The sequence below is a fragment of the Heterodontus francisci genome, chromosome X (assembly GCF_036365525.1).
Source record: "Heterodontus francisci isolate sHetFra1 chromosome X, sHetFra1.hap1, whole genome shotgun sequence".
NCBI lineage: Eukaryota > Metazoa > Chordata > Chondrichthyes > Heterodontiformes > Heterodontidae > Heterodontus > Heterodontus francisci.
This window is the reverse complement of record NC_090421.1, coordinates 2,394,393-2,408,565: the sequence shown is the minus strand read 5'-3', so window position 1 is coordinate 2,408,565 and position 14,173 is coordinate 2,394,393. Positions and strand designations below refer to the sequence as shown.

Below are 14,173 nucleotides of genomic sequence, written 5' to 3'. Positions count from 1 at the left end.
GCTCAGGAGTCATTTGTCCTGCTGCCCTCAACCACATAGACCAAGAAGAAAACCAAGGCTACATACTCTCAAAAATATTTAAATTCCAAAGCCGTCTTGAAGTCCATTCGGGTAATAATTCTACAGACATCTACCCTCCCACAATTCACTTCCTGGGATGTGGAATTCAGCTACTTTTGAGGCAGGAATGAATTCTCAGCCAAAGTTTAAAAAAAATAGCAGTCCTCTGGGCTCCTAGTCTTCAGATCCTAGCATTCCATTTTTAAATTGGGGATTTGTGACTATTCTGCCCAAGAGTCCATCTCACCAGCAGCAGCTCTGCTCCCAAGTCATCAACTTCAGGTATATAGGTCTTGACCAACTGCGGAGGTCTGTTGGTGAACGCGCTTCGTGGAAGCGTCACATCTTCTGGCCAGTCTTCCTCTGCCGGGAGCCCAGTCATGCTGAAAGCAGAGAAGTTCCCATTCTCAATTACCAGTGTAGAACAGCCGCACTAAAATCAGGAACAACTTGAAGATTCAATTATAAAAAAAAGATTTGCGCCTTTAGCCAAAGCAGTATACCAATTTTCTCAGATGTTACTGGTCAGATATCTTTCATCAATGGGGCCAGCAACCAATGAAGTGCAAAGGGGCCAAACCACTCATCAGCCAAGACATTAATAAGGCTTGCATTTCTATAGCGCCTTTCACAACCTCAGGACATCTCAAAGTACTTCACAACCAATGAAGTACTTTTGAAGTGTAGTCTTTGTTGCAACGTAGGAAACGCGACAGCAAATTTTGCGCACAGCAAGCTCCCACAAACAGCAACGTGATAATGACCAGATAATCGTTTTTTACCGTGGTGTCGATTGAGGGATAAAGATTGGCCAGGGCATCACAAACTCTTAACCAATTCAAAACATTTCAACCGTTCCCCCATCCAGGTTGGTGCTACTGTATTACATCCAGCCAAAATCTCCCACTTCTCCCCAGAGCGTTAACGCCTGGCTTAGGTATAAAATTAAAACCCGACCCGGGCCTGACCCGTCCACAGCCAACCCGAACCCAACCAGAGCTCTTCAATTTTTTTTGTGCCCAATGCGACATAAATCTCCTTCATCTGTTCCGGCAGCAGGCTATTCCTGCAGCTGGAGTTGTGGGGAATAATGGGTAAGCCTGATCCCATGACTTCCCGGAAGCAGTGACCAGCCCCACCCGACCAGAGCCCAAATGTTGGACTCGGAATTTCGACCCGATCCAAACCAGACACACGTAGTGGAGACTAGTCGGGTTTTCTCCCCCCAAAAATATACTTTATTCATAGAAATCGTTAAAAAATACATTACAAAACAGCACGAAGCTGACATTCCAAAAAGTGCAAAGGAAATCAGTTTTTTTCAATACAGGAGTGAGTTACCTCACAACCCTTCCATTCCATTTTACATGCCAGGTACATTTTACAGCAAAACCATATTTGGTGTATACAGCCCGAGGGGGTTTCCCATATGTCCAGCCCCTCAGTTCACTATGGCAGGAGGACCTTACACTGGTCTTTCCCCATTGAGCCTTTGCAGCGGCTGCCCCAAGCTTCAGTGCGTCCCTCAACACATAGTCCTGGACCTTGGAATGTGCCAGTCTGCAACACTCGGTCGTGGACAACTCTTTGCGCTGGAAGACCAAAGAGCGTCTTTCACCGAATTGATAGTCCTCCAACAGCTGTTGATGTTTGTCTCGGTGTGCGTCCCTGGGAACAGCCCGTAGAGCACAGACTCCTGTGTTACAGAGCTGCTTGGGATGAACTTCGACAAAAACACCGCATCTCTTTCCACACCTGCTTAGCAAAGACACATTCCAGAAAGAGGTGGGCAACAGTCTCTTCCCCACCTCAGCCACCTTGAGGGCAGCGTGCGGAGAGGGCAAGACTCCGGGCGTGCAGGAAGGTTCTGACAGGGACGGCCCTTCTCACCACCAGCCAAGCTACTTGTTGGTGCTTGTTTGAAAGTTCGAGTAGCCAGGCTTTAGAGCACATCCCTGGTTGTGCAATGCTGACCCACCACCCCAAGCCTAACCTGAGCTTGGTCCAGAGCCCCACCTCTCAGTCCACCCACTGTGAAAATTGGAGATCCACTGGTATACATCAAATACACTTACTCAAAAATCTTTCCTAGTTGGTCAGCTTCCGATTTCCCACAAAACAAGGGCCTGTAAAAAGACAGTCAGTCAGTCACACTTTATTTGAATACTAAAACCTCATTGGCTCAATCTACCTCCATTCACGATATGAAGTCCCCACAAAGTGACCCATTACTTGGGGGTACAGGGAGAAAGGAAAAAAGGTTCCCCCACTAAAAGGAAGACTTGCATTTATTTAGCGCCTTTCATGACCACAGGACGCCTCAAAACACAGCCAATGAAGTACTTTTGAGGTTGAGTCATTGTTGCAATGCAGCAAACGCAGCAGCCAATTTGCGCACAGCAAGCTCCCACAAGCAACACGGTCATAATAACCAGATAGACTTTAAAAAAAAAAAGTGAGGTTGGTTGAGGGATAAATATTGGTCAGAACACCAGGGAGAACTCCATTGTGCTTTGAGAAAAGCACTCCTTGCATCTGAAAGACAGCATTTCAGACAATGCAGCACTCCCACTGTACTGCACTGGAAGGGTCAGCCAAGGTTTTTGTGCTCAAGTCTCTGGAGTGGGACTTGAACCCACAACCGTCTGACTCAGAGGCGAGAGAACTACCAACTGAGCCATGGCTGTCACTGTGGAAAAGAAAAAGGTTTACACCATTTGAAAAGAACTTAGTTCTCAATATTCAAGGCTCATCCCAGTGTTGTAGAGGAGACTCATGCAACTTGCTTGCCCATGTGGAAGCTCCAATCAATCTCTTCGGGGCGATCTCAATGACTCAACTGAGATGGGGACATCAGGGTGTTCGAATCCAGTGCAAGTCTCCACTCTGCGGAGTACTGAGAATCCCAAGTGAAAGGACAGTAAGGTCCTAGATGGCACAGCAAGAAGCTGCCCCTAATGCAACTCAAGTTGGTGGTTTAAGAGATCTACAAGATGCACTGCAGCAAATTGCCAAGACTCCTTCAATAGCACCTTCCAAACCCGCGACCTCTATCACCTCGAAGGACAAGGGCAGCAGGTGCATGGGAACACCACTACCTGCAAGTTCCCCTCCAAGCCACACACCATCCTGACTTGGAACTATATCGCCGTTCCTTTACTGTCGCTGGGTCAAAATCCTAGAACTCCCTTCCTAACTGCACTGTGGGTATACCTACCCTACATGGACTGCAGTGGTTCAAGAAGGCAGCTCACCACCACCTTCTCAAGGGCAATTAGGGATGGGCAATAAATGCTGGTCTTGCCAGCAACGCCGACTTCTCAAGAATGAATAAAAAGAAAATGCATGATGAAGGACATGAAAAAGATCTCATGCTGATGCAGTACACAGTACTAGTTGAAGGTTTAGATTATGGCAGTGTTGAGGCAGAGGAAAAAAGCAGCCAAAACATCAGCAAGTTCTGTAAACACAATTTAATGAAAAACCAGAGCGCATGCAGTCAGACAACCTGAATAAATAGAACCAATGGAAAAGGTTTAGTCAAATCGATTGGCATAAAAGGCAGATTTTCAAAGGTGGAATGATTTTTTAAAAAAGCATTGCACTACTCAGTCCCTTTTAACTGGTTAAAAAAAAACATCCCTCACATGAAGCCAAGTCACCACAAGATACGGGGACAACAGCTGCTGCTCTTGCTGGCAAGGAGCAAATACACTAAAATCAGTGAGTTATGCAGAATTCATACCAGGCCCCTTGTTCATACACAGTAACAGGCCACAACATATGTATACAAGCACAGGTTTCAAAACAGGCATAAACTGAAAACTACCCTCAATGTCTTTCAAGGGAAAGCCTCAGGCAGGTTGTGTCTCTGTGGCTCCTGTACACATACCATCCTGCTCAGTCAGAAAGGCCACCCAGCATCTCCTCCTGCAATAGTCAAACAGTTTCCCTTTCCAAATTCAACTACAGGAACCAAATACTTTTAACTGATACTCTTGGGAATTCTTAAAAGTTCCAGATAAACTGTCACAATTTCAAAAAAAAAAGTGTCGGCTGATGAATTCAACAAGTCCCAGTAACTCTTTCAGGAGATTTTAAGTAATTAACTGTTTGCTAAAATCAGAAGTTAAATCAGACAGGCAGCTGAATAAAATTCACCTCAACAACAAACATTGAGTGTTTGAATTGTCTGACTTAGCTCTTCCCTTAAGCAAACTGGCAACAGATGAGCTCAAAGCATTATATCGAATTAAGCCAAGGCACGAATTCCATAACTGAAGTTGATTTTTAAGCCCATTATGCATTGAACCAATCCCAAGCAAGAAACTCCACAAGATTCCCAGACCACACTGAAGCAACGCGATGACCGCATCTATGAACTTATTCCAGGCAGCTAATGCAATAGAATTAGTTAAGAAATTGAGATTTTCCCCAATACTTATGAAACTAAATGGCAAGCCCATTGAGGTGGTAGGAACAGAAGACATGTACAAATCTCAACTCAGGTCCTCCATCTCTGCATCTGTCCCCAAGGACCAATGTAGTGTAACGATTCAGACTGTGCTCTTCTAGATGGTAGCAACAGAATTAATCAGATTCCTCCTCCACCCCACTAAAAATAAACAGGCTCTGCAAGTAGTCCACTGAATACACTGTAGCATTACTAGGTTTCGCTTGGTACGTGGGTCCTTTCTGTCTAGGCTGGGAGAAAGGGAAAAAAAAAAAGAGAATTGCATACACCAATTTAACATTCATGTCCAACTGTGCAGCAGAAGGTGGCACAACAGGAGTGCAGCCTGCACTGGCTAGGCCAAGTCATGTGCGAATGCAGTTAGTTTCTTTAGTTAACCCTCCCCAAACAGGTTCAAAAAAATAAAAGTTTAAAAATGAAAAATTACAGCATCACTTTCCCCACTTCAAAAATCTCCCGCAAGCAAAATTCAAACATTAAACAGACACACTCAGAAAATTTCAAACCCTCTGCACTTTTCTGATCTACATGATTTGGAGTCATCCAGTAAGGGGAGATAGTTGCAGAATGGAGATACACACAGGCTAAAAGTATGAAATTTGACCTGGCTTTAAATGGCAATCCCCCATCCCGTTCCCATCTCCTCCAGTTCTCTCCCCTCATCTGTTCCCCTTCCAGGGTACAAGCCCACAGTTGCCCAAGGCAAGTCATCTCACCCATCAATCCTCATCTGTGAGCCCAAGCCGTGTTGATTGGCCAGTTTCCAGGAAGAGTCACTGCATAGTGATCGTATCTAGAAACTTGGCTGATTTCTCCCCACCCCCAGCTAAGGGACACTGGGGTAGCTCAGCAGAGAGCAAGAAATCAAGCCTGGGGCCTTCCTGCTTTGTATGAGTCATAGAGTAACACAGCACGGAAACAGGCCCTTCGGCCCATTTTGTCTGTGCCAGCCATCAAGCACCTAACTATTCTAATCCCATTTTCCAGCACGGCCCATAGCCTTGGTATGCTATGGCATTTCAAGTGCTCATCTAAGTACTTCTTAAATGTTGAGGGTCCCTGCCTCTACCATCCACTTCAGGCAGTGCGTTCCAGATTCCAACCACCCTCTGGGTGAAAATTATTTTCCTCAAATCCCCTCTAAACCTCCTGCACCTTACCTTAAATCTATGCTCCCTAGTTATTGACCCCTCCGCTAAGGGAAAAAGTTTCTTCCTATCTAACCTATCAATGCCCCTCATAATTTTGTACACCTCAATCATATCTCCCTTAGCCTTCTATGCTGTAAGGAAAACAACCCTAGCTTTTTCAGTCTCTCTTCATAGCTGAAATGCTCCAGCCCAGGCAACATCCTGGTGAATCTTCTCTGCACCCTGTCCAGTGTAATCACATCCTTCCTATAGTGTGGTGACCAGAACAGTACACAGTACTCCAGCTGTGGCCTAACTAGCGTTTTATACAGCTCCATCACAACCTCCCTGCTCTTATATTCTATGCCTCGGCTAATAAAGGCAAGTATCCCGTATGCCTTCCTAACCACCTTATCTACCTGTGCTACTGCCTTCAGTGATCTATGGACAAGTACACCAAGGTCCCTCTGTACTTCCTAGGGTCCTACCATCCATTGTATATTCCCTTGCCTTGTTAGTCTTCACAAAATGCATCACCTCACACTTCTCAGGATTAAATTCCATTTGCCACAGCTCATCTATATTGCCCTGTAATCTAAGGCTATTTACAACACCACCAATTTTCATGTCATCTGTGAACTTACTGATCATACCTCCTATATTCATGTCTAAATCATTAATGTACACTACAAACAGCAAGGGTCCCCGCACCGATCCCTGCGGTAGACCACTGGTCATAGGCTTCCAATCGCAAAAACAGCACTTGACCATAACCCTCTGCCTCCTGCCACTAAGCCAATTTTGGATCCAATTTGCCAAATTGCCCTGGATCCCATGGGCGCTTACCTTCTTAACCAATCGCCCATGCTGGACCTTATCAAAAGCCTTACTGGTCTATGTAGACTACATGAACTGCTTTACCCTCATCTACACATTTCATCACTGCCTCAAAAAATTCAATCAAGTTAATCAGACACGATTTCCCCCCGACAAAGCCATGCTGACTATCCCTGATTAATCCCTGCCTCTCCAAGTGGAAATTAATCCTGTCTCAGAACTTTTTCCAATAGTCTCCCAACCACTGATGTTAGACTCACTGGCCTGTTTATCCCTGCTACCCACTCCTTTGGCACCTCTCCTGTGGCCAGAGAAGATTTGAAAATTTGTGTCAGAGCCCCTGCTATCCCCTCCCTTGCCTCACATAACAGCCTGGAATACATCTCATCTGGGCCTGGGGATTTATCCACTTTTAAGCCTGCTAAAACAGCTAATACTTCCTCCCTTTCAATGCTAATATGTTCAAGTATATCACAATCCCCCTCCCTGATCTCTACACCTACATCGTCCTTCTCCATAGTGAACACAGATGAAAAGTAATCATTTAAAACCTCACCTATGTCCTCCGGCTCCACACACACATTGCCACTTTGATCCTTAATGGGCCCTACTCTTTCCCTGGTTATCCTCGTGCCCTTAATGTACTTAAAAACGCCTTAAGATTTTCCTTTATCTTGCCCGCCAGTGTTTTTTCATGTCCCCTCTTCACTCTCCTAATTACTTTTTTGTTTTTAAGTACCCCCCCAATACTTTCTATACTCCTCTAGTGTCTTCACTGTTTTCAGCACTCCATCTGCCATAAGCCGTTTTTAAAAAACTGATCCAATCCTCTATATCCCTTGACATCCAGGGTTCCCTGGACTGGTTGGTCCTACCCTTCACCTTAACGGGTACATGTTGGCTCTGAACTCTCATTATTTCCTCTTTGAATGACTCCCACTGATCTGATGTCGACTTTCCTACAAGTAGCTGCTCCCAGTCCACTTTGGCCAGATCCTGTTTTATCATATTAAAATCGGCCTTCTCTCAATTCAGTATCTTTATTTCTGGTCCATCTTTATCCTTTTCCATAACTACCTTAAATCCTAGAGTTATGGTCACTATCCCCAAAAAGTTCCCCCACTGCCACTTCTACCATTTGCCCGGCTTCATTCCCCAAGATTAGGTCCAGTACCGCCCCTCCTCTTGTAGGCCTATCTATGTGCTGGCTCAAAAAGCTCTCCTGGATGCATTTTAAGAATTCCGCCCCCTTTAAGCCTTTTGCACTCACACTATCCCAGTTAATATTGGGGAAGTTGAAACCCCTTATTATTACCCTATTATTTTTACACCTCTGAGATTTGCCCACATATCTGCTTCTCTATCTCCCCCTGACTGTTTGAAGGTCTGTAGTACACTCCCAGCAAAGTGATTGTCCCCTTTTTGTTTTTAAGTTCTACCCACATGGCCTCATTAGAGGAACCTTCTAAGATACAGTATGCATGGATCAGTATGCACTCAGACAGAAGATTGGGGGGGGTTTAAAAGGGAGAGACAAGTCGAATCACAAAAGATAAATTAGGATATTGAATTCTAAGACCCTCTATTAATGTTCCCAAGACAAACACAAGCTGATACCATGAGGGGAGTGATGAGGGCCTCTGGTGGCAGGAATCAGGTACTGCTGTGCTGTGATTACCAGGTAAAAGCTCAGAACTTACTGAGGGGAAATAAAAAACTAAACATGCTGTAATTCCAGAGTTAGAATGCCAATTTTCTTTTTAAAAATCACCCATAACCTAAGTAATTGAAATTCTGAAGCCACTATTCCTATCCAGCCAAATACCATATTGCAGTAGCAGGGAAGCACTGAACTGGGACAGGTCAGCACGGCAGTCAAAATGTCTATTTTGTATTCAGTCAATAAACAAAAAAGGTTTGCAAGTTAATCTGTGTTCAAGGCAGTTTACGATGCAGTCTGTGCTGCAGTCATTGGCGCTGTCCTTTTAGAAAGAGGTTTTAAGTCACACTTCAGTACTGACCTTCGTCGAAACATCTCAGCAAAGATACAGCCCGTGCTCCACAAGTCAACAGGAGTAGCGTATGTTGCCTGTAATAGTACTTCCGGGGCCCGGTACCACAGGGTCACCACCTGGTAGAGTCATACACATCAGATTGCCATCAAGTGTAAAGTAACATCAAACTTATGGTACCATTTAGGGTGCTCAACACAATCTTTTCCCACTCTCTGCTTCCCAACTCTCTCCTCAAAAGACTGTGGAGGCTGGGGGTCAATTGGAGCTTTCAAGACAGAGACTGATAAAACAAATCTATTGGGTAAGGGCATCAAGGGTTATGGATTAACAGCAGTTAAATGGAGTTAGAATCATAGAATGATTCATTGTCCATTGTGTGGTATCGGTTCTTTGAAAGAGCTATCCAATTTAATCCCAGTTCCGGTACACACCAGCCATGATCAGATTGAATGGCAGAACAGGCTCGAGGGGCTGAATAGCCTTCTCCGGTTCCTGTTTTATGGCAGGCTCTGGTTCCATGGGTAGTGGATGCCCAGACAGTACCTCATCCCCATGCCCACTCACTGCCAGCAAGCTAGAGTCAGGACTGATCCCAATCCTAGCACCTGACAGCCACACATGCAATTCCATCAGATGTACGATTGGGTAGCAATCAGAAGTGGAACATTGATTGCCAATTCCCATCTTAGCTCATGGTATGGAGGCCACATACAGCAACCCAACTGTCACTAAGACCAGCTCACCCAGCCTGGAGGGAGGAATTGAACCAGTTATTTTCCTGGTCCGTATACCTCAGTACCCAATCACCTCTTCTACCAAAGCTACCCGTACCACGAGGCTGTATAACAGCCTTCAACTGCAGCTTCGCACTTACCACTGGAGTGAGGGCCATCTGACAGCTGTAGATACGAGCCAGGCCAAAGTCAGCCAGCTTCACCTGCCCCCGGCTGGTCACCAGGATGTTCTCTGGCTTGAGGTCCCGGTGCACCACACTGTGGGAATGAAGGAACGCCAGGCCATTCAGCAACTGGTTCATCAGATCCTGTCCAAAAATGAGAATAATCCTATCAGGAGCAATCATATGCAGTCACCATGCCCACCACCACCAGGTAATTAAATACTCTACCAACTACTGACAGGGGCATTTTAGCTCTGTTCTGTGGTGAATGCAAACCTTTGCAAGATTGCCCCTTGTTGGGTGGTTTGGGATTTTCATTGAGCAAGTCCAGCCTCTGTCCCAACCCACCCACGTACCAGAACTGTGTTCGAACTTGTGGACAGCCATGATTTAACCTGCTCATTTCTCTTTCGCCTGCACCCACCACCCCATCCCTTAAACAGAGTAAAACGTCCCAAGGTGCTACACAGGAGCATCAAACAACATTTGACCCCAAGCCACACAAGGGGATATAAGGACATAAGAAATAGGAGCAGGAGTAGGCCATTTGGCCCCTCAAGCCTGCCCCACCATTAAATAAGATCAGGGCTGATCTGCCCCAGACCTCAACTCTTTAGTGTCAGCTCCTCGTAGCCCTCAACTCCCCAATATTTCAAAAATCTATCTACCTCCTCTTTAAATACTGAGAGATCTAGCCTCCACAACTCTGGGGTGGAGAATCCCAGACATTCACTACCCTCAGAAGAAATTCCTTCACATGTCAGTTTTAAATGTGTGGCCCCTTATTCTGTAATTATGTCCCCTAGTTCGAGATTTCTCCCAATAGTGGAAACATCTTCTCAATATCTACCCTGTCAAGCCCCCTCAGAACCTTGTACGTTTCAATAAGATCACCTCTCATTCTTCTAAACTCCAATAAAGGCCTAACCTGTTTAGCCGTTCTTGATAAGACAACCCCTTCATCCCAGGAATCAGCCTAGTGAACCTTTTCTGAACTGCCTCCAATGCTAGTATATCCTTCCTTAAATACGGGGACCAAAACTGAACACAGTACTCCAGGTGTGGCCTCACCAACACCCTGTACAGTTGTAACAAGACTTACCTATTTTTAAACTCCAACAAAGGCCAAAATTCCATTTGCCTTCTTAATTACTTGCTGCATCTGCATGCTAACTTTTTGTGTTTCATGTACAAGAACACTCAGATCCCTCTGTGCTGCACTTTTTTGAAGTCTCTCTCCATTTAAATAATAGTCTGCCTTTTGATTCTTCCTACCTCACACTTCCCTACATTAAACTCCATCTGCCAGGTTTTTGCCCACTCAACCTATGTATATCCTTATGTCCTCATAACATGCCCTCCCACCTATTTTGGTGACCGAAAGCTTGGTCAAAGAGGTAGGTTTTAAATAGCTTCTTAAAAGGACCGTAGGGGGAAGAGGTTTAGGGAGGGAATGGCAGAGCTTAGGGCCCAGGCAGCTGAAGGCACAGCCGCCAACGGTGGAGCGATGGGAATCGGGGTATGTGCAAGCGGCCAGAATTAGAGAAGCGCAGATATCTGAGGGTTGTGGGGCTGGAGGAGGTGACAGCGATAGGGAGGGATTTGAAAACAAGGATGAGAATTTTAAAATCCAGCCATTGCTGGATTGAGAATCAGTGGAGGTAACCTGTCTTTACTCTCCACAAATGCTGACTGACCTGCTGTGTATTTCACATTACCTTCTGTAAAAAGTGTCAGGCAAACCCCCCCACCCCCCCTCACCTGCCAAGACTGAGGCACACATTATTTCACCACATGAACATTAAAACTTAAAATTGCAAGCCCTGACTGGAAGGACATTTGCATAGTACCAGACAAGGTTGAAACAACGGGGACCCAGTAGTTGCTTCCCCAGTACACAGAAGTGGTCAAACCAGTTTTAGTCATATGACTAGCTGGCTGGAGTTTTTGAATTTGAACTTCCAACAAAGGATTTGAAGAGAACACAGTGTGCTCATGGACTGAGAACATCTCCCCTCCTGTCTGCCTGCCTCCATCTCGTCCCACAGAACTGAATCTGGTGAAAATACGTAAAACTCAGAGAGAAAGGTTTCCTACGTGAACAAGGTTTTAGGAGACTACTGGGCCCCAACGAAACAAAAGACCCCTAGACACCTTCCGCACCTGGTTGTAACAAAAGGGACAACTGGAAGTTTTTGGTTTGCGTGCAAATCTAATGTTATTTCAAGCTGAATTGCTTAGAGACAAGTTTTAGCAATGATATCAAAATGTACTTTCATCAACCCAACAGCTCGTCACAGAACTCACAACACTAATTCAGGTGTACTTTTTGTCGAGGCCCCTAACCCCAGCCATCGCTCCGTGGATACTCCCACTTCACCAATCACCCCCTCTTTTCCAGTACAGAGACAGTCCATGGCAAAAGGGGGTCAGAAAGACAGCAGGTCTGCCTCGAATGGTCAGACTGTTCTTTACCTTTACAGTCTCTGCTGGTAAGCCAGGCGACGGGGCCTTCTCCAGGTAGGTTTTCAGATCCTGGTCAACATGCTCAAACACCAAGGTGACTTTGGTTTCTCGGTCTGCCCTCATTGTCGCACACACATCAAACAACCTGCAGCAACATGGAAAGAGTCACAACAGGATCGCAGAATGTGACCCAAGGACAAACCCTCAAAGCTCAAAACCATTCTAAGACCAGCAAAAAACAAAGAACTGTAACCTATTACCACACACTGTCACCAGATCACAGCTTCCTCCCTCAGTCCCCTTTCCCCTTCCATTTACAAAAGGTCCCCATTTCTAAACTTCACTTCCAAGAAACTTCCTGGGGTTTCCCAGATATCTCTGTTGGGAAATGCACTAGCCAGTATGGAAATGACCCCCAACAGGCCAGTCCATCCTCAGTCTGCTAACTACAACGAGGGCAAATGTGAAATGGCATCTTTGCCAGAAGAGGGTGCCAGACAATCCAGACTCAACTAAAGAGAGACAAAGCAAGGACATTCAGAGTTAATTACCCATGTTCATTGCCTGGCCACTGGCAGAGAAAATCAGAGTCACCAGCTTTAATGAAAAATAATTAATTCTTAGGATGTGGGGAAATCGCTGACAAGGCCAGCATTTATCACCCATCCCTAATTGCCTCGAAAAGGTGGTGAGCTGCCCTCTTGAACCGTTGCAGTTTGTGTGGAGGTGCTCCCACGGTGCTGGCTGGCTGATGGGAGAAAGGGGAGAAAAAAAGAAAATTAATTTTTTTTTTTTTTAAAAATGAGATAGTTGTGGAGTGCAGCTTTAACTGTGGCCCAGTTACCAAAATCTTAACAGGCTCTGAACATTCCTTACTTTTGGTTCAAACAGATACAAAAACATCCAGCTGTAAAATGAGCTGTCTGGCTGGTTGTGGGCAGCGAGAGATGAAGCAAAGAACAACCACAATGATGGCTTTGAATGCCAACGACTCAATTATACACAAAACATACATGTCATAGGCAGTGTAAACATGGAGCAAGGGAAGGCAGCAGACACCATGACAATTCCCCGGAGGTCAGGTCACAAAGGCCGGAATTGCATGCATATACAGGAATTTCTATGCAACTAGCTGATCTCATCAGTCGTCTGGAGTGCTCGAAACAATCCTCAGAAGAGGGCCCTCTACACCACCAATTATGGCATTGCTTTCCATTTCTCAAACCAACAATTCTGTGGGTCTTCAGAGTGCTGTTGCCAAGTCATCGTGGCACCCTGCTCCCTCATGATGAAACTTAGCATTACTACACTTCAAATAGTACTTAATTGGCTGTGAAGCAGTTTGAGATACCCTGAGGTGGTGAAAGATGCTGTTGAAATGGAAGTGCTTCTTTCCCTAAGCCAAATACCTCAGTACTTCATGGGAGAAATGTTAGTTCAAGGATACTGGAGGATGGAATGTTTTCTGATGTTGTGGAAGTGTCCTTGTGGGAACCACATTGTCAACTGTGGATTTGCTGGTTCCAGAGCCCAGATGTCTATTAGTTCCCTTCAGGGGAGGTTAATTGGTAGTTAGCACAAAGTATCATCTGTGTAACACAGGAGACCATTGCCAGCCAGAAAATTACAGATTCCTTTCTTTCAGGCTAAATGAGAGCCCCAAGGAAACATACAGAAGCTTTACAGGCCGAGCATGCTGCTAGGACAAGACAGTAGGGCAAAATAAAACCAGGAAGTCTTAGCCACAGATTTCTTCTGCATCAGCAAGTGCTTCTGCAAACGGCGGTTGGGATTTGGTGCACCACTTCTAAAAAAAAAACACTTGGTCTGAATTGTCAAAAAAACAGAGGCAGACAGGAAGAGGCCCACAGTTCAGCACTGCGCCCTCAATCCAACTCCTATAGTACAGCACTACTGCCCCTATGTTGGCACTATCTGGCAACCTCAGAGGCCAGAAGATGGCTGGTGTGGAACTGGTGATGGGGGGCTTTTTTTTTTTATAAAAGCAGCTAGGTCTGAGACACACTGAGCAGAGGAAGGTTAGTTCAACCCACTATTTCCTTGGACTGAGAACCTGGGAGTGTTTGATGTCAACACTGGACAATTGAACGAGAAACTGTTCCATTCTCCAACACAGACACTGCTTGTGGTATCAAGAGAAATTTCATCCCACAGAGCGATCAGCACTTGGAGTGGACTCCGGGATACAGCAATATAGGTGAAAGCCCTAAATTACTTGAAAACTGAAAGGATACAATTTTTCTTTTTAATTATAGTGAAGCCTTCGGAGAAT

General features: G+C 45.3%; 1 protein-coding gene across 4 annotated transcripts in view; it reads right to left on the bottom strand.

Annotated features, from left to right (window-relative positions):
• cdk4 (cyclin dependent kinase 4) overlaps window positions 1-14,173 on the bottom strand; it is a 55,192-nt gene that overhangs the window by 22,343 nt on the left and 18,676 nt on the right. For 2 of the 4 annotated variants that reach the window (XM_068024440.1, XM_068024439.1), the window contains exons 3-5: window positions 11,890-12,025; window positions 9,391-9,558; window positions 8,523-8,632 (exon numbers count right to left, since the gene is read on the bottom strand). In XM_068024440.1, coding sequence (XP_067880541.1) covers window positions 8,523-8,632; window positions 9,391-9,558; window positions 11,890-12,025 — 414 coding nt within the window. Of the gene's footprint in view, window positions 1-307; window positions 444-2,135; window positions 2,187-8,522; window positions 8,633-9,390; window positions 9,559-11,889; window positions 12,026-14,173 lie in introns of all 4 variants that reach the window. The other 2 variants (XM_068024437.1, XM_068024438.1) reach the window with 2 other exon arrangements.